The sequence below is a fragment of the Lampris incognitus genome, chromosome 18 (genome assembly GCF_029633865.1).
Source record: "Lampris incognitus isolate fLamInc1 chromosome 18, fLamInc1.hap2, whole genome shotgun sequence".
Taxonomy (NCBI): Eukaryota; Metazoa; Chordata; class Actinopteri; order Lampriformes; family Lampridae; genus Lampris; species Lampris incognitus.
In genome coordinates this window covers 35226427-35250763 of record NC_079228.1, presented here as the reverse complement: position 1 = coordinate 35250763, position 24337 = coordinate 35226427, and the positions used below count along the sequence as shown (strand labels likewise).

Below are 24337 nucleotides of genomic sequence, written 5' to 3'. Positions count from 1 at the left end.
TAAAGTGTTACCCAGTTTTGTTGTCTATTTTCATGTTGACCTTGACGTGTGTGGTAGGGGTGTGTGGCTTAGCCTCGGCTGCGAGTGGAGGAAGGGGGTGTGGCTCGCTGAGGCTAAACCACACACCCCTACCGCAACATGGTAAAGAAGACTATTTGATAAAGGAATCAACATGACATTCCGAAGTCACATTAATGCCCGCATTGGTCTATCTTGACCACATGACTAGTGTGCATGTACCTGAGCAAAGTGAACGCTTGGCTTGAAGTTTGATCAGTAAGGAGCAGAAACTCTGTCATTAGTCACAATAATGATTAGCCAGTCAACTGACCTACACTGTGCTCTGCCCACCCTTAGTTACTGTTGCTATCGCAGCCATTTTAGTTTCTCCAATATGGTGACACCAATGTCATTTACCCAGCTTGCCTTGTTATGAATAACTTTCTGGAGGTAAGAAACCTTTTCTACAAGGAGCCAACAGCAAGGCCTTCAGTATGACCCTGAAGGGAACCTAAAAGATGTAAAAATGTATGAGCGCATTATTAATGATAGCAAAACTAACAAAAATTAAAGGCTTAGTGACTCCACTCACAATAAAAAAGGAAAATCCTCATAAGGCGTCAGTTGAGGTTGATGATGATGTCACCATCACTGTTGCTTTGTATTGTCGTTTAATCTAGTTTGGCATTGACAAGTTGATTTGTTTTAGAAGAGCAGTCTGCTCGGTGTCCGCTGCCGGGGTTAAAACGGGCCTGATCAGCTGGTGCTGGTACAAAACCTACGACTGCATTATCCCCAGTACCAGACACAGAGCAGGCTATTTAGGACGGAGCTAGCCATGCTAATTCCTATCAAAAATAGTCAAACATTAAGTCATGCTTTACTTGTTTAAAATCTAACTCGACTGCTGAGGCTCAACACACAGCGAATCAACATGTGTTTAGAATCCATTTCTCAATCCAAATAAAGGAGGAACTACTTGTTATTGGAAAACAGCCGTTAATTATACTGTGCTACCTAGAACAAAGGTCCAAATCCATGGCAGTCATAGTCTGCCGTTTCTCGCTCATTGCATCCTCTCTCCGGCTGAAGGTGTGAATCAGAGACCGGCTGCTGTAGTTCCTCTAATGTCTCCTCCACAGGGAGCAGTATGTCACCTTTCATGGATGCATCCAACAGATTTCTCCCATGAGCTTGGCAACCGGGTGAACCCCAATGGTGGACTCTCAGGCCATGTCCTTTCCTGGCACCTCCCCCAAGTGGACTTTCACATGCAAGTTCAGCGACCTTTTTGCTTGGAAACTTTTGTCACACACTTGGCAGCGGTACGGCTTCTCGCCCGTATGGATTAAAATGTGTCTCTTCAGGTCGACGTCCTGCATGAAGCCTTTACCACAGACCTGGCAGAGGTACACTCGCTCCTTCTTGTGGAACCTCACGTGTGTGTCCAGAGTGTGTTTCTGGGTAAAGCCTTTGCCACAGATACCACAGGTAAAGGGTCTCTCGCCCGAGTGGATTTTCATGTGTGTTTTCAGATTTCCATTCTGATTGAAGGCTTTGCCACAGATGCTGCAGGTGTACGGCTTCTCCCCTGTGTGGACTCTCATGTGCATTTCCAGCGCTGCATGTGATATAAAGCCTTTCCCACAAATATGGCAGGTGTGGTTCAGTTCTCGGTGGGACTGCAGGTGCATTAGCAGCAAGTCATTGGTCTCGTACTGGTGTCCACAGAGACCACAGCAGCATGCCGGTTCCCTCAAATGGCTCTCCACATGTTTCACCAGAGAGGACTTCCGAGCAAATCCTTCTCCGCATGCTTTACAGCTGTGAGACAGAGCTGCATTCCCCGCCTTCACCCTGCCGCCACTCTCTCTCGGGTGACTTTTCATGTGCCTCTTGAAATTTTGCCCTTTAACAAACTCTTCTCCGCACAGGGTACACCTGAATGACCCTTCACTGGAGTGGACTTTCAGGTGTCTATCCAAAGAAGCCAAGTGGTAGAAGGCCTTGTCACAGCTTGTGCATTTGAAAGGTTTTTCTGCGATGTGGACACGCATGTGCGAGGCCATGTTCCCCTTCTGACTGAACGTTTTGCTGCAGAACTCGCAGCTGTACGGTTTCTCCCCCGTGTGGTGCCTGACGTGGAGTTCCTGGGCCAGAATGGACCGAAACGTTTTCCCACAGAAGGTGCAGGTCTTGCTGGTTTCTCTGTGTTTCTGGAGGTGGAGGTCCAGCTCCTCTATAGACCTGAAACATTCCCCACACACGCCACAGCGGCTCTCTGGGTCCTTGGAGCATGTCTTCAACACATGCTTCAACAGGAAGCCTTTTCCCTGGAAGGACTTTCCACAAACTGTACAGATGTGACAGACCACCGGGCCGGGTCGTCTCTGTCGATTCTTGATGCGGAGTCCGTATCCTTTCAATGCCTTTCTCCTCTTTGTCCTCAGACCCAGACATCCTCCGGTCTCCCTACAATCATCAACACTGTCCAGGTCATCAGGGCTGTCCGTCTGAACTTCAGTGTTGACTGAAGGAAGGGACTGATGATCACTGTTGGTGTCTGGATCTCCGAGGGGTGGGAATCCCCAAGGTTCCTCTGTGGCTGGCTCTGGTACGTGCCGGCTTGCCGAGTTACCGGGTGGAATTCCAAACTCTTCCCGTTCCGAGGGTTCTGCGGGTTAAAGGAGGGCCGGGAGTTAGAACAGAAATCTACAACGTAATGATATGTAGACACGGAACCTACACGAATCCACTGCTGCTAATAAACTATATGAATCCACAGAAATGCACTTGTATTCCTCCAATTCCCAAGTGGGATATTAAGGAAGGCCAACCTCAGAGAGGGTGGCCCAAAATTCAGACGGGACCAAAAAAACCCTTCAAGCTGTATCAAGTGATTTTCTGGCCACTAGATGTCAGACGGTAGTGTTACGGAGGGGGCCGGGGGCAGATCATATCGACAGTGAAGATAAAAGTTGAAGTCTATCTCCGGCGAAGGAAAACTGTAGACTGCCGTGCTGATTTCCAATGCAGTCGGCAGTACCAGCACTACTTTAACGTTACAGGGAGTCGTTTGATATCGCTGTTCGAAAAAAATAGCTTAATGCAGCTTTGAAATATCTTATCACGGGGAGATCAACGCAAAACCTGTCATGACTTCTAATTGGCCTTATGTGCTTTATCTTCTCTCCTGTCCTTACAGTATGTAGACTATCTGACAACTCTGACCTTAAAAATATAAACAACCCCAAATCCCCCCACTGGACAATGAAGATTTTGTTTCCTGAACACTTTTGGGTGTATTTTATGGATTTTGGGGCTGCTGATCACAAAAACCCCCTTAAAAATGTCCTATCACATGCCGTTTTGTAGATGCAACCTATTTTTGTGATTTCCTGTCATATTTTAATTCTACTAGTATATTGCCCCCACAAAGCAAGCTGTTTCGGTCAGTCCAAGCATGCCTGTGCATGCACTTGGTGTAGGTGCTATGCAGCTGTTGTCAGGATAGATGCTGGCAGACCGGCTATAAAAGCTGCTCACATTTACAGATGCTGTTTGGACGCATGTCGATGCACATGTTCTTCAGGCAATAGTATATTTAACAACAGGATTTATTGTCCTCGGGAAGATTTAATACAGCAGAAATGTCTCGTCAAGGTTGCAACAGCTGTGATACATTCTGTTATGTCTGTGGCGAGTGTACGCTTAAGGCTCAAAGACGCACCACGACTGCACTTATTAAGAAAGCCTATGAGCTCTACTTCCGATGTAAAATCGGCGACCAAGAGAAACCCTCGGCTCCTCACATGTGTTGTGCAACATGTGCAGTCAACCTGAGAGCTTGGCTCAGAGGTACTCAGAAGTCAGTACCATTTGCAGTCCCGATGATATGGCGAGAACAGAAGGATCACGTGACGGACTGTTACTTCTGTCTGACCAACGTATCTGGCTCCTCTACTAGAAATAAGACATTTATTGAACACCCAAATCTGCCTCCAGCCATGAGACCAGTGCCACATGACAGTTTGCCAGCACCAAAGCCACCAGAGACATGGAGGCTAGATGAGGCAGATGAAGACGCCACAACGCATGAACCAGATGTGGAAAATGACACGGATCCAGATGTTGAACCCTTTATGACTGGTTATCCTCATCTGATAACACAGCCAGAATGAAATGACCTGGTCAGGGACACAAAAGCTAAAGCAGAAATACTTTGCTTCAAGACTGCAAGGATGGGGTTTGCTGTCACCAGGTACAACAACTTCTATCTTTCAGAAGCATCGAGACCATTTGACAAACTTCTTTACGCGGGTTGACACCCTCCGTTTCTGCACTGACATTGATGGGTTGCTCATGGCTTTGGGTTGTGTGCATGACCCACAACAATGGTGTCTGTTTATAGATCCGTCAAAGTTACGCCTGAAAGCTGTCCTGTTACACAATGGCAATGTCCACACTTCAGTACCCATTAGCTATACAGTACACGTGAAAGAAACCTACCATAACATGGAACTGTTATTGTAGGTTACTCATTATTGAAGGTTGTTGTTATTTAAACACATACAGTACAACAATGACGTCTGGAACATCTGTGGTGATCTAAAAGTATTGGCACTGCTACTAGGAATGCAGCTCGGGTATACAAAGTACTGTTGTTTCCTGTGTGAATGGGCAAGCCGAGCTAAAGAGTCACATTACATTAAAAAGAACTGGCCGCTCCATAAGCATTTCATTCCAGAGCAGAGAAGTGTGGCACATAAACCACTTGTCGACCCAACAAAGATATTTCTGCCTCCTCTTCATATAAAACTGGGGTGGATGAAAAATTTTGTGAAAGCAATGAACAAAGAAGGTGATGGATTTCACTATTTGAGACAGATGTTTCCAAGAGTTACTGACGCCAGGATTAAGGAAGGCGTTGTTGTTGGTCCACAAATCAGACTGGTCATCAGTGACAGGGAGATAGAAAACAGCATGGAAGGCATTTAAAGAGGTTGTTGAGAATTTCCTTAGCAACTACAGATACCAAACTACAATGAGCTGCTTGACAACATGCTTAAAGCACACAAAACCACTAAGTGCAATTGAAAATTCACTTTCTGCATTCACACTTGGGACTTCTTCCCTGCTGATCTTGGTATCAGGGACGAATACGGTGAGAGGTTTCACCAGGACATTGTGGCCATGGAAAAGAGGCATCGTGGACACTGCAATGCGTCACTGCTGGCTGACTATGGTTGGACACTGAGATGAGAGGCACCAGATGCTGAGCACAAGCGAAAAATCATCAAAAATTGCTGCCTTTTAACGTTCTTTCCCAGTTATCAATTTTTCAGTTTGTCAACCAATATATATATATATATATATATATATATATATATATATAAGACTACTGTTGGACACTGAGATGAGAGGCACCGGATGCTGAGTACAAACGAAAAATCATCAAAAATTGCTGCCTTTTAAACGTTCTTTCCCAGTTATCAATTTTTCAGTTTGTCAACCAATAAGTTATATATATATATATATATATATAACTTTGTTAAAATAAATAGTGGTAGGGAAAGTGCTCAACAAATAAGGAGCAAATAATCCAGTGAGTCAAGTAAATTCTTTATGAGACAGCACAAGCCTGTTTCATGCTTATGGCATGAAACAGGCTTGTGCAGGCAAGGAGACATCCTGGACAAGCCGCCAGGCCAGCACAGCCCCCCCCCACACCCCCCCCCCACCCACACACAGGGGTACTTCAGTACGGCCCATTCACCTGACCTGCATGTCTTTGGACTGTGGGAGGAAACCCACACAGACACGGGGAGAACATGCAAACTCCACCCAGAGGACGACCCCCAAGGTTGGACTACCCCCGGGGGCTCGAACCCACGACCTTGCGACTGTGAGGCTACCGCGCCGACCACTGCGTTTGTTATGGGTTGAAGTGGAAACACCATGAAGTTGACGCGGGGTTGTTGTGCTGCCGGTCTTTGCCAGTGAAACTACCGCCTTGTGTACACACACACACACACACAGACATACACACACACACACACACACACACACACACACACACACACACACGCACACACACACACACACACACACACACACACACACACACACACAGAAGAAAGAAGTAGAAAGAGTGTGAAAGAAGCTCCGGCTGAAATTCGGGATAAGCGTGACGTCCCTTCCCTGTCGGCGGTGAAGTTGAACTCCTCCTCCACCTCCGACCAGTCCGCACCCACCTGTTCTGTCCAGGCGGACTTCCGGCTGCGGGAGGCGGCGGCGGTGCTGCTCCTCGAACAGGTCGCACAGCTCCTCCGCCGCCGCGCGCAGCCGCCGTCGCAGCACGCGGTGCGCGTGCGCATCCTTGCCGTCGACCAGCCGCAGGATCTCTTCGCCGGCTGCGCGCATCCGCTCGTGCACCGCCGCCCTGAGCGCGTGACTATCCCACATCCTCTTCTCTGCTCGCGCTCTCCACCTTCTCGCACGCGGCGTAAAACAAACTCACGGCGCGACTCACTTCCGCTTCCGGGTCAACGTGTCCGCGTCTCGTCCGGAGCGTGGAAGATGGCGACCCGCCCCCCCCCCCCCCTGCAGGACCGGAGGACGTAAAGCGGAGCCGTCTGACCCGCTCGGCGGAACAGTTACACGGGAACGCGGGTTGGACGAGCGTCCCCGTGAGACAAGGCGACAATACACGGACGAAAGCAACGAGGGGAGTCCTCTGGACTTACAGTCGTGGTATTGGGCTTCTTCCTCTCCCCTGAATTCACCGTGGATATCCAGTGTTTCTCAACCGGGGGTCCGCGGACCCCTAGTGGTCCGTGGTGTAATTGCAAGGGCTCCGTGAAAATAAAATATCTTTAAAAAAAAAGATCCTATGACATTTATAGAAATTGGATTATTTTACTCAAATGTGACTGAGACCTTTATCTACCTGAACTATAAAGGACAACGGGACTTTTTTCCTCTAATTACATCTGTTTCACAAGTGTAATTTGTTGTATTTTAATAAGAGATCTCGCTCCCGTTTGCATTGTTAAAAGTTACTGCATAAAAATTCTGTTGTTACATATATCTGAAAGTTACTGAATACATATTCTGTTTTGTTACATATATCTGAACGTTACTGAATACATATTCTGTTTTGTTGCATATATCTGAAAGTTACTGAATACATATTCTGTTTTGTTACATATATCTGAAAGTTACTGAACACATATTCTGTTTTGTTACATATATCTGAAAGTTACTGCATAAGAATTCTGTTTTGTTACATATATCTGAAAGTTACTGAATATATATTATGTTTTGTTACATATTTATGACTCAGTCATAAATCCAGTGCACAGACGTTAAAAGAAGGCGCACGTGTATATGCATCATCTAATTGTATATATCTTGTAACTGTAGTAATATGTGTATGTTTGTGCAGTGAACTGATTCATGAACCAGACTCATTATCGCTCCAACCCACACGACCACATAGGTCATTTGTTTTTACCCTCTACTAATACGGCCCACGGGAGCGTTTCCTAAGTTTAGCGCCCCTACCGGCGGCAGGGGGTATGCCACAGATACCTTTCGCCTCTGTGCATTGTGGGTTTTTTATCTGCTTGTTGACATCGTTTTTACAACGCCTCGCAGACAGGCTAATAAAGGTAAGTAGTGATAAAAACGATTTGTGAACAACAGGGTATGGAATCAGTGCGTTTTTGTGTTGTTTCGCCGTCCAGTATAGCAACTAAGATTGCTACTGGCAGTGTGTTTACCTATGAATAACGTGAGACCCTGCGGCCTCATATGAGGACATGCTACACTTTATACTTCATTCTGCTTAACTTAGACCCGTTGGCCTCATTCGCAGGCACGTTATTTAGACGTTATTTACACGACCGCTAGAGGTCGCTTAACTTTTAAACGCAAGTATATAGGTCGTAATAAGGTGTGACAGAGGAAGATGCAGAAGACAGGGAGAAATGGAAACGGATGATCCGCTGTGGCGACCCCTAACGGGAGCAGCCGAAAGTAGTAGTAGTGGTAGTAGTGGTGGTGGTAGTAGTAGTAGTAGTGGTGGTAGTAGGAGTAGTAGTAGTAGTGGTGGTGGTAGTAGTCGTAGTAGTAGTAGTGGTGGTGGTAGTAGTAGTAGTGGTGGTGGTAGTAGTAGTAGTGGTGGTGGTGGTAGTAGTAGTAGTAGTGGTAGTAGTGGTGGTAGTAGTAGTAGTGGTAGTAGTAGTAGTAGTGGTAGCAGTAGTAGTAGAAGTGGTGGTAGTAGTAGTAGTGGTAGTAGTAGTAGTGGTAGTAGTGGTGGTGGTAGTAGTAGTGGTAGTAGTAGTAGTAGTGGTGGTGGTAGTAGTAGTAGTAGTAGTGGTGGTGGTAGTAGTGGTGGTGGTAGTAGTAGTAGTAGTAGTGGTGGTAGTAGTAGTGATGGTGGTAGTAGTAGTAGTAGTGGTAGTAGTGGTAGTAGTGGTAGTAGTAGCGGTGGTGGTAGTAGTAGTGGTAGTAGTAGTAGTGGTGGTGGTGGTAGTAGTAGTAGTGGTAGTAGTAGTAGTAGTAGTGGTAGTGGTAGTAGTAGTAGTGGTGGTAGTAGTAGTAGTGGTGGTAGTAGTAGTAGTGGTAGTGGTAGTAGTAGTAGTAGTGGTAGTGGTAGTAGTAGTAGTGGTAGTAGTAGTAGTAGTGGTGGTAGTAGTGGTGGTGGTAGTAGTAGTATTAGTAGTAGTAGTGGTGGTAGTAGTAGTAGTAGTGGTGGTGGTAGTAGTAGTAGTAGTAGTAGTGGTGGTGGTAGTAGTAGTAGTGGTGGTAGTAGTAGTAGTAGTGGTGGTGGTAGTAGTAGTGGTGGTGGTAGTAGTAGCAGTAGTAGTAGCGGTAGTAGTAGTAGTAGTAGTAGTGGTAGTAGTGGTGGTGGTAGTAGTAGTAGTAGTAGTGATAGTAGTAGTAGTAGTAGTAGGTCGTAATAAGCTGCTTGTACAGACGACCTATGGGGTCGACGTGCCATACTCGTGTATGTTAAGGAAACAAGTTAGGGAAATTAAACTAATCTGCATGAATTCTGCCCGCTCGACCTGACCACGCCCACTTTTCCTTCATCTAAAATGACCCGCCTGGTAGGAGCGATGTGGATTTAAGGGAAACAGAATATGGATACATTTTAACATTGTTTATTGAACAGTTTTGTGAAATAGCAAGAGAAAATACACTGTTATATTGTTATTGTTGTTTTTCCTTTATTTTTTGCAGTGTGCAAAATGTCAATGAAGACGTCACATCTCTGGCATGCTTAACGGGCGCAAAAACTTGCATTTCACAGCAAATTGTTCCAGAATTGTAACGAGGCATAAATATCTTATTGCACATTCTCACAAATGTGGAAAAGCAAATCCATGTGGCGTGAAGTGGGATTCCCACAGAGAGGAGAGGTCTTCGACAATTCCTAATAGAAACGTAACGCTGGCGGAGGATCCGGATCACACGTGGCTGTGAGGAATCTCCGGGCGTGTTGAAAATTACACTCCACTGAAAAACAGGGGGAGGGGGGAGGGGGAGGGGGAGGGAGGGAGGGGGAGATATATGCTGGCTACTCTCATCACACCAACTAGATGGTATTTGGAGGCATCAGTAAGCAAAGTTTGTACTAATCTATCTCACCACTGAGGGAAATCCGGAGCTTTCCACTTCCAGGTGTTGAGCGGCGGGAGGTTAGAGGTCAGCCCACCGACGACGTCGATGGTTTCGGGAAGGAGTTGTGTAACTTCTGTGCTTGGGCTCAGCGGCCTGCATGCCCCGCACACCCGCTCGGCTACTTGCTCGCCGACAGTCATCGTAAGCTCGCTGGACTGACTGAAGGACAACCGAAGACCGGAAATGCTGTCAACTGTCACCGTTTTGCCGGAGACCACCACGTTTACGTTCGCCCTGGTGAAGCTGGGCTGGGTCATCTTCCTTCCGTTTACCTGCAGGGCAAAATCAAACATGTTTTTTCTCCCCCCCCCCAGTTGAACCCCACCAATTACCCCACTCTTCCGAGCCGTCCTGGTCGCTGCTCCACCCCCTCTGCCGACCCGGGGAGGGGCTGCAGACTACCGCATGCCTCCTCCGATACGTGTGGAGTCGCCAGCCGCTTCTTTTCACCTGACAGTGAGGAGTTTCGCCAGGGGGGGCGTAGCGCGTGGGAGGATCACGCCCCCCCCCCCAGTTCCCCCTCCCCCCTGAACAGGCGCCAGAGGAGGCGCTAGTGCAGCAACCAGGACACATACCCACATCCGGCCTCCCACCCGCAGACACGGCCAATCGTGTCTGTAGGGACGCCCGACCAAGCCGGAGGTAACGCGGGGATTCGAACCGGCGATCCCCGTGTTGGTAGGCAACGGAATAGACCGCTACGCTACCCGGACGCCCCAAAGTTAAAACATTTTAAAGGTGAAAAAGAGATCAGCTCCCCTCCAGAAACTCACCCAAACGGCGTGCTGGTTGTTGATGGCGATCACCGTCTCGTCGAAGAAGATGTACACGGCCATGACTGTGTTGACAGCGGGCGTGCCGCACAGGTCGAACTTCACCACCACCCTGAACCAATCGGACGCCGCCGCCTGGTCAAAGACCTTGAGGATCTCGTAGAATCCTGGCTCTGTGACCGATCCCGCCTCACCGCTGAAGAGAGTGAGGGTCCCTCCGGCTCCCAAGACGCACTGTTGAGGGTAGCAGCCTATCGCGCCGTTCTTCACTTGGCATTTCTCGTCGCTGTCACAAGTCATGCTCTGGGACAGGACGACTCCAGAAGCTTGGCAGGTGTGGATCTTCTGGCAGTCATCAGTCATGAAGGACTCCCCGATCTGCAGTCCACAGAGAAACGTCAAGTACCGATGCTTAATTATGACACTCCCCTCCCCCCCATCCCTTTTCTTCCCAGTTGTACTTGACTAATTAGCCCACTCTGCCGAGCCATCCAGGTCGCTGCTCCACCCCTTCTGCCAACCCGGGGGAGGGCTGCAGACTACCACATACCTCCTCCTCCGACACACGTGGAGTCGCCAGTCGCCTCTTTTCACCTGACAGTGTTTCGCCAGGGGGACGTAGCACGTGGGAGGATCACGCTATTCCCACTAGCCCCCCCCCCTCCCAGATAGGCGCCCTGACCGACCAGAGAAGGCGCTAGTGCAGCGACCAGGACACATATACCTACATCCGGCCTCCCACCCTCAGACACGGCCAGTCGTGACGCATCGACCAAGCCGGAGGTAACAACGGGATTTGATCCGGCGATCCCCCGTGTTGGTAGGAAGTGACCGCCACGCCACCCGGACGCCCGTTATGACACATTTTACAGAGAGAAAAAAAAATCTGGCTACCACTTTCACACCCTAAGCAGGGCCGGATCTAGGCACGGGCGAACTAGGCAGCTGCCTAGGGTCTAATTGCCACAGGGGGGGGGGGCCCAGACAGACGGATAAAAACATCAACTTTTGGTCTAAATTACAAATATTTAACATAAAATATTTTACACTATAAATAGATAATAATAATAAACAAAAATATATACCTAACCAATTAACCCTAATAACCATGTGGCAGTTCAAAGTATCAAAATGTGCTTGTTTGGAGGGGGGGCCCCAAGAAAACTGCTCTGCCTAGTGTAATCTATCCATTTAATCCGGCCCTGACCATAAGAATGATAACCATAATGGTTCAGGGGGGGGGGGGTTAAAACTATTTTCGTGAAAGCACGTGCTGAAAATCTCCATTATCCATTTCAATAGCGACTGAAAAAATGTGTGCTAAGTAAGCCGACCAATAGGGGTGCCGTCATAGCAAGTCAGTAGTTGTCAGACTTGAGCCGGTGTCCCGGTCTCACCTTGTAAGTGTGTCCGTCGTAGTAACAGCTGCACTGATCCTGGCTCACACAGCCGGTCCCATTGTAGAAGAAACCCCCATCGCAGGCACAGCCCTCTGCACATGTGGAGGAGCACGCCATGATAGCCGACAAGCCGGGGCACGGGGCGGTGCACGGCCGAGCGCAGCTTTCGTAGTGGCTGTTGGAAGGGCAGAGTAGCGCTGTGGACACAACGGGGGGGGGGGGGGGACAGGAGTCGCATTAGCGGATGGATTTTGAAATGGACAACAAGAAAGGGGAGGAAGACGTGACGACACCCACGGCAGAAGGATGGGGATCTCCAGCCCCGGGTCTTCACGCCAAAGTCCCGGCAGTCTAACACGTACGCGCCGATACTGCGGCAGAGCACGCCGGCGTTTCCGTCTGCCACGCACACGTCGAAGACGCAATCTGCGAAGTAAGAGGCGGGGTCTATCACGGCGTGGCAGGCGGCGAAGGGGCCCTCGGGGTCGGCGATGACGCCGCAGTCCCTCTCGAGCGCGGCTTTCTCGGCGCCGTCACACCTGACGCAGCGGTCGCCGCTGCAGCCGTCGTCACACACCACTCCGGGCACGCCCACCTTCCACGAGGCCCCGAAGGCCACGAGGTCCTTGGTTACTCTGCCGTCGGGCAGCCGGAAGTCGTCCGCCTTGTCGCCGTTGAAGTTCCCGCACAGACCGCACGCCTTGCCCCTGTAGTTGCCGGGGACGCTGACGGTAACATGGTAGACCAGGTCATAGGTCACCCTCAGGCCAAAGTCGGTCGTGATGACGTCGTTTATGCCCTCCTGGTAAACCTTCACCTTCCCGTTTAGGAGACTCAGTGGGAGGTGAGATAAAAGTCCATTAACCTGAAGAGATGTTGGGGGAAAAATGTTCATAACCAATAGTTATTATTATTATTATTATTAGTATTATTATCTTTCCAGTGATCTGATGTGCACACTATTATCTATTCTAATTTCGTAATTTTGATAGAAAATGAATGACGGAAGATTTTTTTCTCCCCAATCGTACTCGGCCAATTACCCCGCCCTTCCGAGCCGTCCCGGTCGCTGCTCCACCCCCCTCTGCCGAGCCGGGGAGGGCTGCAGACTACCGCGTGCCTCCTCCCATACATGTGGAGTCGCCAGCCGCTTCTTTTCACCTGACCGTGAGGAGTTTCGCCGGGGGGACGTAGCGCATCTGAGGATCACGCTATTCCCCCCCCCCCAGTTCCCCCCTCCCGAGCAGGCGCCCAGACCGACCAGAGGAGGCGCTAGTGCAGCGACCAGGACACATAACCCACATCCGGCTTCCCACCCGCAGACACGGCCAATTGTGTCTGTAGGGACGCCCGACCAAGCCGGAGACAACACGGGGATTCAAACTGGCGAGCCCCACGTTGGTAGGCAACGGAATAGACCGCCACGCTCCCCGGACGCCCCATGACGGAGGAATTTCGAAGTTTTCCACATCCCACGCGGTCGTTATTTTGGTTCTCACATCTCCCTAAATGCATCCAAGCTCATTTCAAGTGCTTAGACAAAAAGGGGACAATGCGAATGACGTACCGTGACCATGCCGATTTGGTTCCTGCGCAGGATCAAGATTGTTCCATAAACCTCAACAGCCAAAACCTTGGCGACCGAGACCCTCGGGTCGGCCGACAGACCGTACCACTTCTCGTTCTCCACCACCACGGAGAAGGGGTTCAGCCGAGTGGCCTCCAGGTGACAGCCTTCGGCCGCCGTGTACGTGCACGTGCCCTGGAAGCTGTAGGTGCTGTTGTCGAAGGTCCTGTAGTGAGGGTCCCCGTAGATGGAGCACACCCCTCTTCCAAACGGCTGGCACGAGCGGACGCCGTTCTTCAGCTCGCACTTTTCATTTGCCCCACAGGAAAAGGTCTTGCACTGCACCTAGCATGAAGGACATACAGTGTTAGCTTGACACCGTATGAAGCGTAATCTTAACAGAGTTCCCTTTGGGTTTATTCGTCAACTTTTATTCAACCGCTGAATTGGATCGAGGCTGGAAAAACTCGTGATCGAGACCGGACCAGGAAAGCAGTATTATATATATATATATATTTATATGAACACAAATACAGGAAAAAAGATTGTAGTACATTGCAGTACAATGTATTAAAATCTTCTTTCCTGTATCCGTCTTGATATTCCGCTCCTCATTAGTTGAGTACTCACAACACCATTGAGGGTTTCGGAAAAAAACCTCTATGGATATATATATATATATGCACGCGCACACACACACACACACATATACTAAATTGTCCCTGCTATGCATTATATCTATCTATCTATCTATCTATCTATCTATCTATCTATCTATCTATCTATCTATCTATATATATATATATATGCACACACATACTAAATTGTCCCTGCTATGCATTATCTATCTATCTATCTATCTATCTATCTATCTATCTATCTATCTATATATATATATGCACACACATACTAAATTGTCCCTGCTATGCATTATATATATATACACATACATACATACATACATACATACATACATACATACACACACACACACACACACACACACACATATATATATATATATAAACACACACACACATACTAAATTGTCCCTGTTATGCATTATATATATATACACTACCGTTCAAAAGTTTGGGATCACCCAAACAATTTTGTGTTTTCCATGAAAAGTCACACTTATTCACCACCATATGTTGTGAAATGAATAGAAAATAGAGTCAAGACATTGACAAGGTTAGAAATAATGATTTGTATTTGAAATAAGATTTTTTTTACATCAAACTTTGCTTTCGTCAAAGAATCCTCCATTTGCAGCAATTACAGCATTGCAGACCTTTGGCATTCTAGCTGTTAATTTGTTGAGGTAATCTGGAGAAATTGCACCCCACGCTTCCAGAAGCAGCTCCCACAAGTTGGATTGGTTGGATGAGCACTTCTTGCGTACCATACGGTCAAGCTGCTCCCACAACAGCTCAATGGGGTTCAGATCTGGTGACTGCGCTGGCCACTCCATTACCGATAGAATACCAGCTGCCTGCTTCTGCTCTAAATAGTTCTTGCACAATTTGGAGGTGTGTTTAGGGTCATTGTCCTGTTGTAGGATGAAATTGGCTCCAATCAAGCGCTGTCCACTGGGTATGGCATGGCGTTGCAAAATGGAGTGATAGCCTTCCTTATTCAGAATCCCTTTTACCCTGTACAAATCTCCCACCTTACCAGCACCAAAGCAACCCCAGACCATCACATTACCTCCACCATGCTTAACAGATGGCGTCAGGCATTCTTCCAGCATCTTTTCATTTGTTCTGCGTCTCACAAACGTTCTTCTTTGTGATCCAAACACCTCAAACTTGGATTCATCCGTCCACAACACTTTTTTCCAGTCTTCCTCTGTCCAATGTCTGTGTTCTTTTGCCCATCTTAATCTTTTTCTTTTATTGGTCAGTCTCAGATATGGCTTTTTCTTTGCCACTCTGCCCTGAAGCCCAGAATCCCGCAGCCGCCTCTTCACTGTAGATGTTGACACTGGTGTTTTGCGGGTACTATTTAATGAAGATGCCAGTTGGGGACCTGTGAGGCGTCTGTTTCTCAAACTAGAGACTCTAATGTACTTATCTTCTTGCTCAGTTGTGCAACGCGGCCTCCCACTTCTTTTTCTACTCTGGTTAGAGCCTGTTTGTGCTGTCCTCTGAAGGGAGTAGTACACACCGGTGTAGGAAATCTTCAATTTCTTAGCAATTTCTCGCATGGAATAGCCTTCATTTCTAAGAACAAGAATAGACTGTCGAGTTTCAGATGAAAGTTCTCTTTTTCTGGCCATTTTGAGCGTTTAATTGACCCCACAAATGTGATGCTCCAGAAACTCAATCTGCTCAAAGAAGTGCCCATCCTACCAATCCAACTTGTGGGAGCTGCTTCTGGAAGCGTGGGGTGCAATTTCTCCAGATTACCTCAACAAATTAACAGCTAGAATGCCAAAGGTCTGCAATGCTGTAATTGCTGCAAATGGAGGATTCTTTGACGAAAGCAAAGTTTGATGTAAAAAAAATCTTATTTCAAATACAAATCATTATTTCTAACCTTGTCAATGTCTTGACTCTATTTTCTATTCATTTCACAACATATGGTGGTGAATAAGTGTGACTTTTCATGGAAAACACAAAATTGTTTGGGTGATCCCAAACTTTTGAACGGTAGTGTATATATATATATATATATATAAACACACACACACACACATACTAAATTGTCCCTGTTATGCATTATATATATATATATATATATATAAAATGGGCATTATCCCAATTGACTTTATGTGAGCTAGAAACGAAGCGCTCCTGGCGGGAGGTCAAATCAGTCAAACCGCTGGCATAGATTTGGTAAACTTCGCCTGTTCTTACCGTGCCGTTACAGACGCACTCTTTCCGGCAGAGCTCGTCGGGGTAGAAGACCTGCCCGTGCTGATAGCGTTTGCCTTCATGCACGCAGCCACATCGTGCGAGGGGCACACATTCGTTTCCCCGCGGGACAAAACCCTCGTCGCAGGCACAGCCTTCCATGCACGGCGCCCCGCAGTCGGGCGCTGCAGAGGAGGCCTGGCACGTCGCTGGACAGCCACCGACACAAAGCTCGTAGTGGCCGTTTGATGGACACGTGGCATCTAGGAGCAAGGGAGAAGCAGAACTGGATGAGTTGCAAAATGCAACGGATGCACAGGAGTTTATCTTGGGGGAGTTGGTGCAGCTGGTGTCTCGTCGGTTTAAGGAACTACACAGTACACGTCACGTGCTAGAGGTACAACGGGACACGCCTTATTCGCACATCACGTGATTATGTAAATAGTCATATGCAAGACTATGGACCGCACAAGGGTACTATAACGTCTATCAAGTCCAAAAAATGTTCCCCCTTTTTCTCCCCCAATTGACCCTGGCCAATCACCCCGGTCGCTGCTCCACCCCCCTCTGCCAATCCGGGGAGGGCTGCAGACTACCACGTGCCTCCGTCGATACATGTGGAGTCGCCAGCCGCTTCTTTTCGCCCGACGGTGAGGAGTTTCACCAGGGGGAGAATCACGCTATTCCCCCCCCCCCAGTTCAGGCGCCTTGACTGACCAGAGGAGGCGCTAGTGCGGCGACCAAGACACATACCCACATCCAGCTTCCCACCCGCAGACACGGCCGATTGTGTCTGTAGGGATGCCCCGAACAAGCCGGAGGTAACAGGGGGATTCGAACCGGCGATCCCCGTGTTGGTAGGCAACCTAATAGACCACCACGCCACCCGGATGTCCCCATCAAGTCAATATTCACAGTAACAACCTTGAATCGATGGATAGATAATAGATACATACATACATATGTAGCCGGGTGGTAAATCTGTTAAATATGTTAAATGATTTTCCACTTAAATTTAGTATAGTTTAACTGTTAATATATGTAATTGTTACACTGTCAAGCCATGTAAAATGTCATTTGATGTATTTAAATTGTGAGGCAGATTGTGAGTGTATTTTTATAGTTTTGGTTGTCATTGCATGTTTTGACCAGTAAGTGGCAGTGGCGGACTTTTATTGTAACTCCGTGCAAGTTATCCAAGTGCATCTTGGGTATTCTTTCTTTTTTTTCTTGTGTGGAGCGCCTGAAGATTGCGGTGTGACGGTGCTCTGACTCCGCAGTAAGTAAGGGTAAATATCTTGTGAAATATACCTGTAACATTATTCCAAACAATATTGTATGTCGGTAATTTGACAAGATGGTTTGATTTAGACGCTACTGGAGTTGATGTTCGGTGATTTTGGGCGCGAGCCGTCGACCGCTGTTCGCCATTGCAGGCATGACAAGGTAATGTTGGCGTGAATAAAGCCACACCATGCCATTGTATTTGGGATGTAAGGGAAATGTAAAGGTTTTATATGCATTTTAATTCTGTTTAAAGGTAACTGACAGAGTGAGAAGTTGCGCGATCTTCAGGAAGTTCCACATGTCTTTGTTAAACCCTGTTTAACGTACATAGTCCACTGCCGTATTTTGCACCGTATTTTGTATTTATTATTTCCCTTTTTAAAATCTTTTCTGTTAAACTTGCCACATCTGTGAACATTTATGAGCTGTTTGCTCGAAAGACACAGGAATGTATGCACTCAGTAAAACGATCTGCATTCGAAGGTTCAAACAATAAAATTAAAGCTACAAGAACCCCGGAAGTAATTGTGTCCTGTGTGGTATCTAATTCCACGGGCTACACATATATACATATTTACATACACTACATACATAGATGACAACTGGATGTGTCACTAGTCGCTAGGATTTAGTGTTAGCATGCCTTGGCTTAATAAAAAACAGCTTTTGTTTCATTTTATCTCTACTTCGCTGAGTGGCACTGTGCAACATGAGCGGTAAACAGTATGTGTACGTACCACAGAAGTGGGCTGATCTCCAGGGGTACACTTTAGCCCCTTTCAGCTGGCAGGCGGCCGTGTAGGCGGTCAGGGTCTTGCACTGCATGTTTTTGCTGCCCTGGTAAAGACAGACATCGTACAGGCAGTCTTCGAGGAAACCAGAGGAGCTGACCTTGGAGTGGCAGTCCCGGAAGGGGCCCGCGGGGTCCGCGATGAGGCCACAGTACTTGTCAGACTTGTACCGGTCTTTCTGGGTGTTGTTACAGACCGGGCAGGGTCCCTGGCAGCCGTTGACACAGCCGGGGATGGTGGCGACCTTCCAGCTCTGACCGAAGCTCTCGGCGCTGGTCGCCTGTTTGTCGTCTCTCGTCAGCATATCGTCTTTGGGGTCGCGGTTGTAGTTGCCGCAGAGGCCGCGCATTGCGCCACTGTAAGAACTGGGAACGATGACGAAGGCGACGCTGTTCGAGTCGTAGTACACCCTCGCGCCAAAGCTGGTCTCGATCACAGCAAACCAGCCGCTCGTATACAGCTTGAGTTTCTCTCCGTCCAGCGTCATCGGGAGAGTGGAAAGCTCACCGTTGACCTTTTGAAGAAATAGAATAAGGGGGATCACGCTGTTATGCGTCCATTTTTGGAATAAGTCTTCAGAGTTACAAATTCACGCTGACTTATATTTATTTCAAGAGGGTAACTCATTACCATGACAAAACCTGGGCTTTCTTTGTTGATGACAATCGTGTTGTTAAAGACCTTGACCTCAACCAGCTTGACAACAGAGCCTAGCTTCTTATCTCGGCCGTCGTTCTGCAACACCACGCTGAAGTGCTCCAAGTCCGTTTTTCGGGAGGAGACGCCAGCCATCTGATACGCACACGTGCCCTGGAAGTTGTAGTGCTCCCCATCGAAGGTCACAAAATGGGGGTCACCGGATACCATGCACGTGGCGTAGCTCACAGGATAGCAATTTCTGATACCCTTCACCACCTGGCACTGATGGCCAGCTGGACATCCTGTCTCCTGGGTGGAAAGACGTCCACCGGCGGAGCACTTGTAGAGTCTGCTGCAGTTTTCCTCCCAGAAGGTGGCCCCGGCCTCCACGTAGTAGCCTTCGTACGTGCAGCCACATTGGGCCTTGGGGACGCATTTGGTGCCGCTGAGCAGGAAGCCGTCGTCGCAGACACAGGCCTCCACACAGCCGGCTTTACATTGGGAGGGAGCATCTGGATTTTCACATGTGGCAGGACAGGCAGTCCCGCAGAACTCATAGTGGCTGTTCTCTGGACACTTGGGTAGAGCTGTATGCAGACAGGCGTGTTTCAGGATTACTTAAATAGGAGGTGCCTGCTCAGTTTGATTTGTGTGCATTGTGTGTACGTACTGTAACCGAGCTATTTTCTCGCCCGGTGCGGGACTCGACACGGGGTGTACTGCACCACAAGGCGACATCGCTAACCGCTCGGCTAAAGGGTCAGACCCTCTAGTCGATCGGCCAGTGGGCCTTATTAGTAGTTTACAATACTAACGTAGTTAAAGATCATGTTTGCCTATGGATTACTCACGGCATTTGGTGTCGCTCCTCCAGTTCCGACCTTTCACCCCAGCCCTCTGGCAGATGTCAGAAAAGATCTGAAGACTGTCACAGAAGTAGGTCTTCATTACTTTCCCCATACAGAGGTCAAACACGCAGTTGTTTTGGAAGGCCGTGAGGTCAATCAGAGGGTGGCAGCCTGGGAAGTATATTCTGACCCCTGCTAAAATGCTGCTGCAGATGATTTTATACTCTATTTGTTGAACCTTGTTGTCCATGCATTGTTTGCACTGCCCAGAGCACTCGTTGTGACAAAAAGCGTCGTCCGACAAGCCAGACACCTTCCAGCTCTCTCCCAGAGCCACCACATCGCCGGCCAGGGAGCCAGAAGGAGTCACGAAGTCATCCTCCTTTTTGCTGTTGAAGTTGCCACACAGGCCACACACCGTGCCGGCAAAGCTGCCCGGAACCTCGACGACGAGGTACTCCTGCCAGTCGTATTTCACCGTCAGACCAAAGTCTGTCTCCACGATGACAGACAGACCGCTCTGAGACAGCCTCACCTTGCCGTTCTCCAGGCTGATGGGAAGGGTCCATATCTGATAGTTCACCTGTAAAGAGATGAGTATACGAATACATCGGTCACACACAGTATACGTGTATATATGCTCCAGGTCCAGGCTTTTCTCTCACCCGGCCCCCAAAATGGTGGAATAAACGGCGGTTATCCACCAGAGCTACTGACTTGCTTACTTTGTTAAAGGGCTGAAAAACATTCCTGTTAATTGTTTACACTCCGAATTTAACCCAGGACCTTCTTGCTGTGAGGCGACAGTGCTAACCACTGGGCCACCGTGCCACTCAAAGAAATTGGTTAAACTTTATTTTAGGGGGTCGGAGGGGCTCGAAAATTACCTAGTAATTTCCTATTAATAAGATGGTAATTATCACGTAATTTCTCAGTAATAAGGTTGAAATTACCTTGTAATTTGGGTTATGGTTAGGGTTAGCTGTAAAATTACCTGTAAAAACTACTACCTCATTACTAGGAAATTACAAGGTAATTTCAACCTTATTTCTAAGAAACTATGTGATAATTACCACTTTATTACTAGGAGATTACTAGGTAATTTCAACCTTATTTCTAAGAAACTACGTGATAATTACCACTTTATTACTAGGAGATTACTGGGTAATTTCAACCTTATTTCTAAGAAACTACATGATAATTACCACTTTATTACTAGGTAATTTCAATCTTATTTCTAAGAAACTACGTGATAATTACCACTTTATTACTAGGAGATTACTAGGTCATTTTAACCTTATTTCTAAGAAACTACGTGATAATTACCACTTTATTACTAGGAGATTACTAGGTAATTTCAACCTTATTTCTATGAAACTACGTGATAATTACCACTTTATTACTAGGAGATTACTGGGTAATTTCAAGCTTATTTCTAAGAAACTACATGATAATTACCACTTTATTACTAGGTAATTTCAATCTTATTTCTAAGAAACTACGTGATAATTACCACTTTATTACTAGGAGATTACTAGGTCATTTTAACCTTATTTCTAAGAAACTACGTGATAATTACCACTTTATTACTAGGAGATTACTAGGTAATTTCAACCTTATTTCTAAGAAACTACGTGATAATTACCACTTTATTACTAGGAGATTACTGGGTAATTTCAACCTTATTTCTAAGAAACTACGTGATAATTACCACTTTATTACTAGGTAATTTCAACCTTATTTCTAAGAAACTACGTGATAATTACCACTTTATTACTAGGTAATTTCAACCTTATTTCTAAGAAACTACGTGATAATTACCACTTTATTACTAGGAGATTACTAGGTAATTTCAACCTTATTTCTAAGAAACTATGTGATAATTACCACTTTATTACTAGGAGATTACTAGGTAATTTCAACCTTATTTCTAAGAAACTACGTGATAATTACCACTTTATTACTTGGAGATTACTAGGTAATTTCAACCTTATTTCCAAGAAACTACGTGATAATTACCACTTTATTACTAGGAGATTACTAGGTAATTTCAACCTTATTTCTAAGAAACTACGTGATAATTACCACTTTATTACAAGGAGATTACTAGGTAATTTCAACCTTATTTCTAAGAAACTACGTGATAATTACCACTTTATTACTAGGAGATTACTAGGTAATTTCAACCTTATTTCTAAGAAACTACGTGATAATTACCACTTTATTACTAGGAGATTACTAGGTAATTTCAACCTTATTTCTAAGAAACTACGTGATAATTACCACTTTATTACTAGGAGATTACTAGGTAATTTCAACCTTATTTCTAAGAAACTACATGATAATTACCACTTTATTACTAGGAGATTACTAGGTCATTTCAACCTTATTTCCAGGAAACTACGTGATAATTACCACTTTATTACTAGGTAATTTCAACCTTATTTCTAAGAAACTACGTGATAATTACCACTTTATTACTTGGAGAGTACTAGGTAATTTCAACCTTATTTCTAAGAAACTACGTGATAATTACCACTTTATTACTAGGAGATTACTAGGTAATTTCAACCTTATTTCTAAGAAACTATGTGATAATTACCACTTTATTACTAGGAGATTACTAGGTAATTTCAACCTTATTTCTAAAAAACTACGTGATAATTACCACTTTATTACTAGGAGATTACTAGGTAATTTCAACCTTATTTCTAAGAAACTACGTGATAATGACCACTTTATTACTAGATTACTAGGTAATTTCAACCTTATTTCTAAGAAACTACATGATAATTACCACTTTATTACTAGGTAATTTCAACCTTATTTCTAAGAAACTACGTGATAATTACCACTTTATTACTAGCAGATTACTAAGTAATTTCAACCTTATTTCTAAGAAACTATGTGATAATTACCACTTTATTACTAGGTAAGTTCAACCTTATTTCTAAGAAACTACGTGATAATGACCACTTTATTATTAGGAGATTACTAGGTAATTTCAACCTTATTTCTAAGAAACTACATGATAATTACCACTTTATTACTAGGTAATTTCAACCTTATTTCTAAGAAACTACGTGATAATTACCACTTTATTACTAGCAGATTACTAAGTAATTTCAACCTTATTTCTAAGAAACTATGTGATAATTACCACTTTATTACTAGGTAAGTTCAACCTTATTTCTAAGAAACTACGTGATAATTACCACTTTATTACTAGGAGATTACTAGGTAATTTCAACCTTATTTCTAAGAAACTACGTGATAATTACCACTTTATTACTAGGAGATTACTAGGTAATTTCAACCTTGTTTCTAAGAAACTACGTGATAATTACCACTTTATTACTAGGAGATTACTAAGTAAATTTCAACCTTATTTCTAAGAAACTACGTGATAATTACCACTTTGTTACAAGAAGATTACTAGGTCATTTCAACCTTATTTCTAAGAAACTACGTGATAATTACCACTTTATTACTAGGAGATTACTAGGTAATTTCAACCTTATTTCTAAGAAACTACGTGATAATTACCACTTTATTACTAGGAGATTACTAGGTAATTTCAACCTTATTTCTAAGAAACTATGTGATAATTACCACTTTATTACTAGGTAATTTTAACCCTATTTCTAAGAAACTACGTGATAATTACCACTTTATTACTAGGAGATTACTAGATAATTTCAACTTTATTTCTAAGAAACTACGTGATAATTACCACTTTATTACTAGGAGATTACTAGGTCATTTCCGCCCCCCTAAAATAGTGTTACCAAGAAATTCACATATGCGGCCTGTCCAGGGTGTCTCCCCGCCTGCCGCGCAATGACTGCTCGGATAGGTTCCAGCATCCCTGTAACCCTGAGTAGGAGAAGCGGTTTGGATAATGGATGGATGGATATTATATATATATATATATATATATATATATATATATATATATATATATATATATATATATATATATATATATATATATGATTCATATATGATTCATATAGTACTACTATGATCTGATTACTGTATAGCTAATATACTACTACTACTACTGTCTCAAATATATATACTCTGATATGATTACTATTCAGCACTCTTTGATGCCAGCTGGTAACAATTCGAACTTGTCTGTTAATTGCCGACTCTCTTATGAGTCACTTTGAATAAAAGCATTTGTCAAAAGGAATCAATGTCAGTACATGTACTGTATTGACGGTAAGTCTCATCATTGGGGTTTTTTTGGAACGTAATAATTTATTAGAAATTAAGCTCAGGCAGGCACGAGGGTGTACGGTACATAATATTCCACGTTCACACACGTGAAAAGATGCTGGTGCCACCGTGATTTTGGCTTACCTACCCGGACATGACCGAATTCAAGTCGGACAATGTTAACGGTGGTCCCATAAACACGGATAGCGACCATTCCCACTCCCGCCATCTGCGACTGGCCACGGTTCAAGTTCTGGGCG

General features: G+C 45.6%; 2 protein-coding genes across 3 annotated transcripts; both read right to left on the bottom strand.

The window, feature by feature from the left end:
* Window positions 1–661: 661 nt before the first annotated feature.
* On the bottom strand, window positions 662–6504 carry LOC130129111 (zinc finger protein OZF-like). 2 transcript variants are annotated; one of them, XM_056298909.1, is made up of 2 exons: window positions 6255–6504; window positions 662–2674 (listed from the first exon to the last, which is right to left on the bottom strand). In XM_056298909.1, exons 1-2 carry the CDS (start codon window positions 6463–6465, stop codon window positions 1227–1229), a joined length of 1659 nt encoding a protein of 552 aa, XP_056154884.1. In that variant the 5' UTR covers window positions 6466–6504; the 3' UTR covers window positions 662–1226. The 2 variants fall into 2 exon arrangements, with proteins under 2 accessions (XP_056154884.1, XP_056154885.1); XM_056298910.1 differs by lacking the exon at window positions 6255–6504 and adding an exon at window positions 5777–6008.
* Window positions 6505–9164: 2660 nt separating this feature from the next.
* LOC130128434 (IgGFc-binding protein-like) lies at window positions 9165–24308 on the bottom strand. Its single transcript, XM_056298044.1, has 11 exons — window positions 24226–24308; window positions 19857–20436; window positions 18997–19592; window positions 18313–18880; window positions 16292–16551; window positions 13431–13775; window positions 12161–12728; window positions 11861–12060; window positions 10464–10841; window positions 9658–9962; window positions 9165–9525 (listed from the first exon to the last, which is right to left on the bottom strand). The coding sequence occupies exons 1-11, from the start codon at window positions 24304–24306 to the stop codon at window positions 9516–9518; spliced, it is 3891 nt and encodes a 1296-aa protein (XP_056154019.1). The 5' UTR covers window positions 24307–24308; the 3' UTR covers window positions 9165–9515.
* Between the last annotated feature and the right edge of the window lie 29 nt (window positions 24309–24337).

Coding starts and splice junctions, on each gene's coding strand:
- LOC130129111 (XM_056298909.1), bottom strand. CDS start 6,465: ATGTGGGATAGTCACGCGCTCAGGGCGGCGGTGCACGAGCGGATGCGC. Junction 2,675..6,254: donor AGTCCGCCTGGACAGAACAG/GTGGGTGCGGAC, acceptor TTTAACCCGCAG/AACCCTCGGAACGGGAAGAG.
- LOC130128434 (XM_056298044.1), bottom strand. CDS start 24,306: ATGGCGGGAGTGGGAATGGTCGCTATCCGTGTTTATGGGACCACCGTT. Junction 19,593..19,856: donor GAGGAGCGACACCAAATGCC/GTGAGTAATCCA, acceptor GTCTGCATACAG/CTCTACCCAAGTGTCCAGAG. Junction 18,881..18,996: donor AAAGCCCAGGTTTTGTCATG/GTAATGAGTTAC, acceptor TTTCTTCAAAAG/GTCAACGGTGAGCTTTCCAC.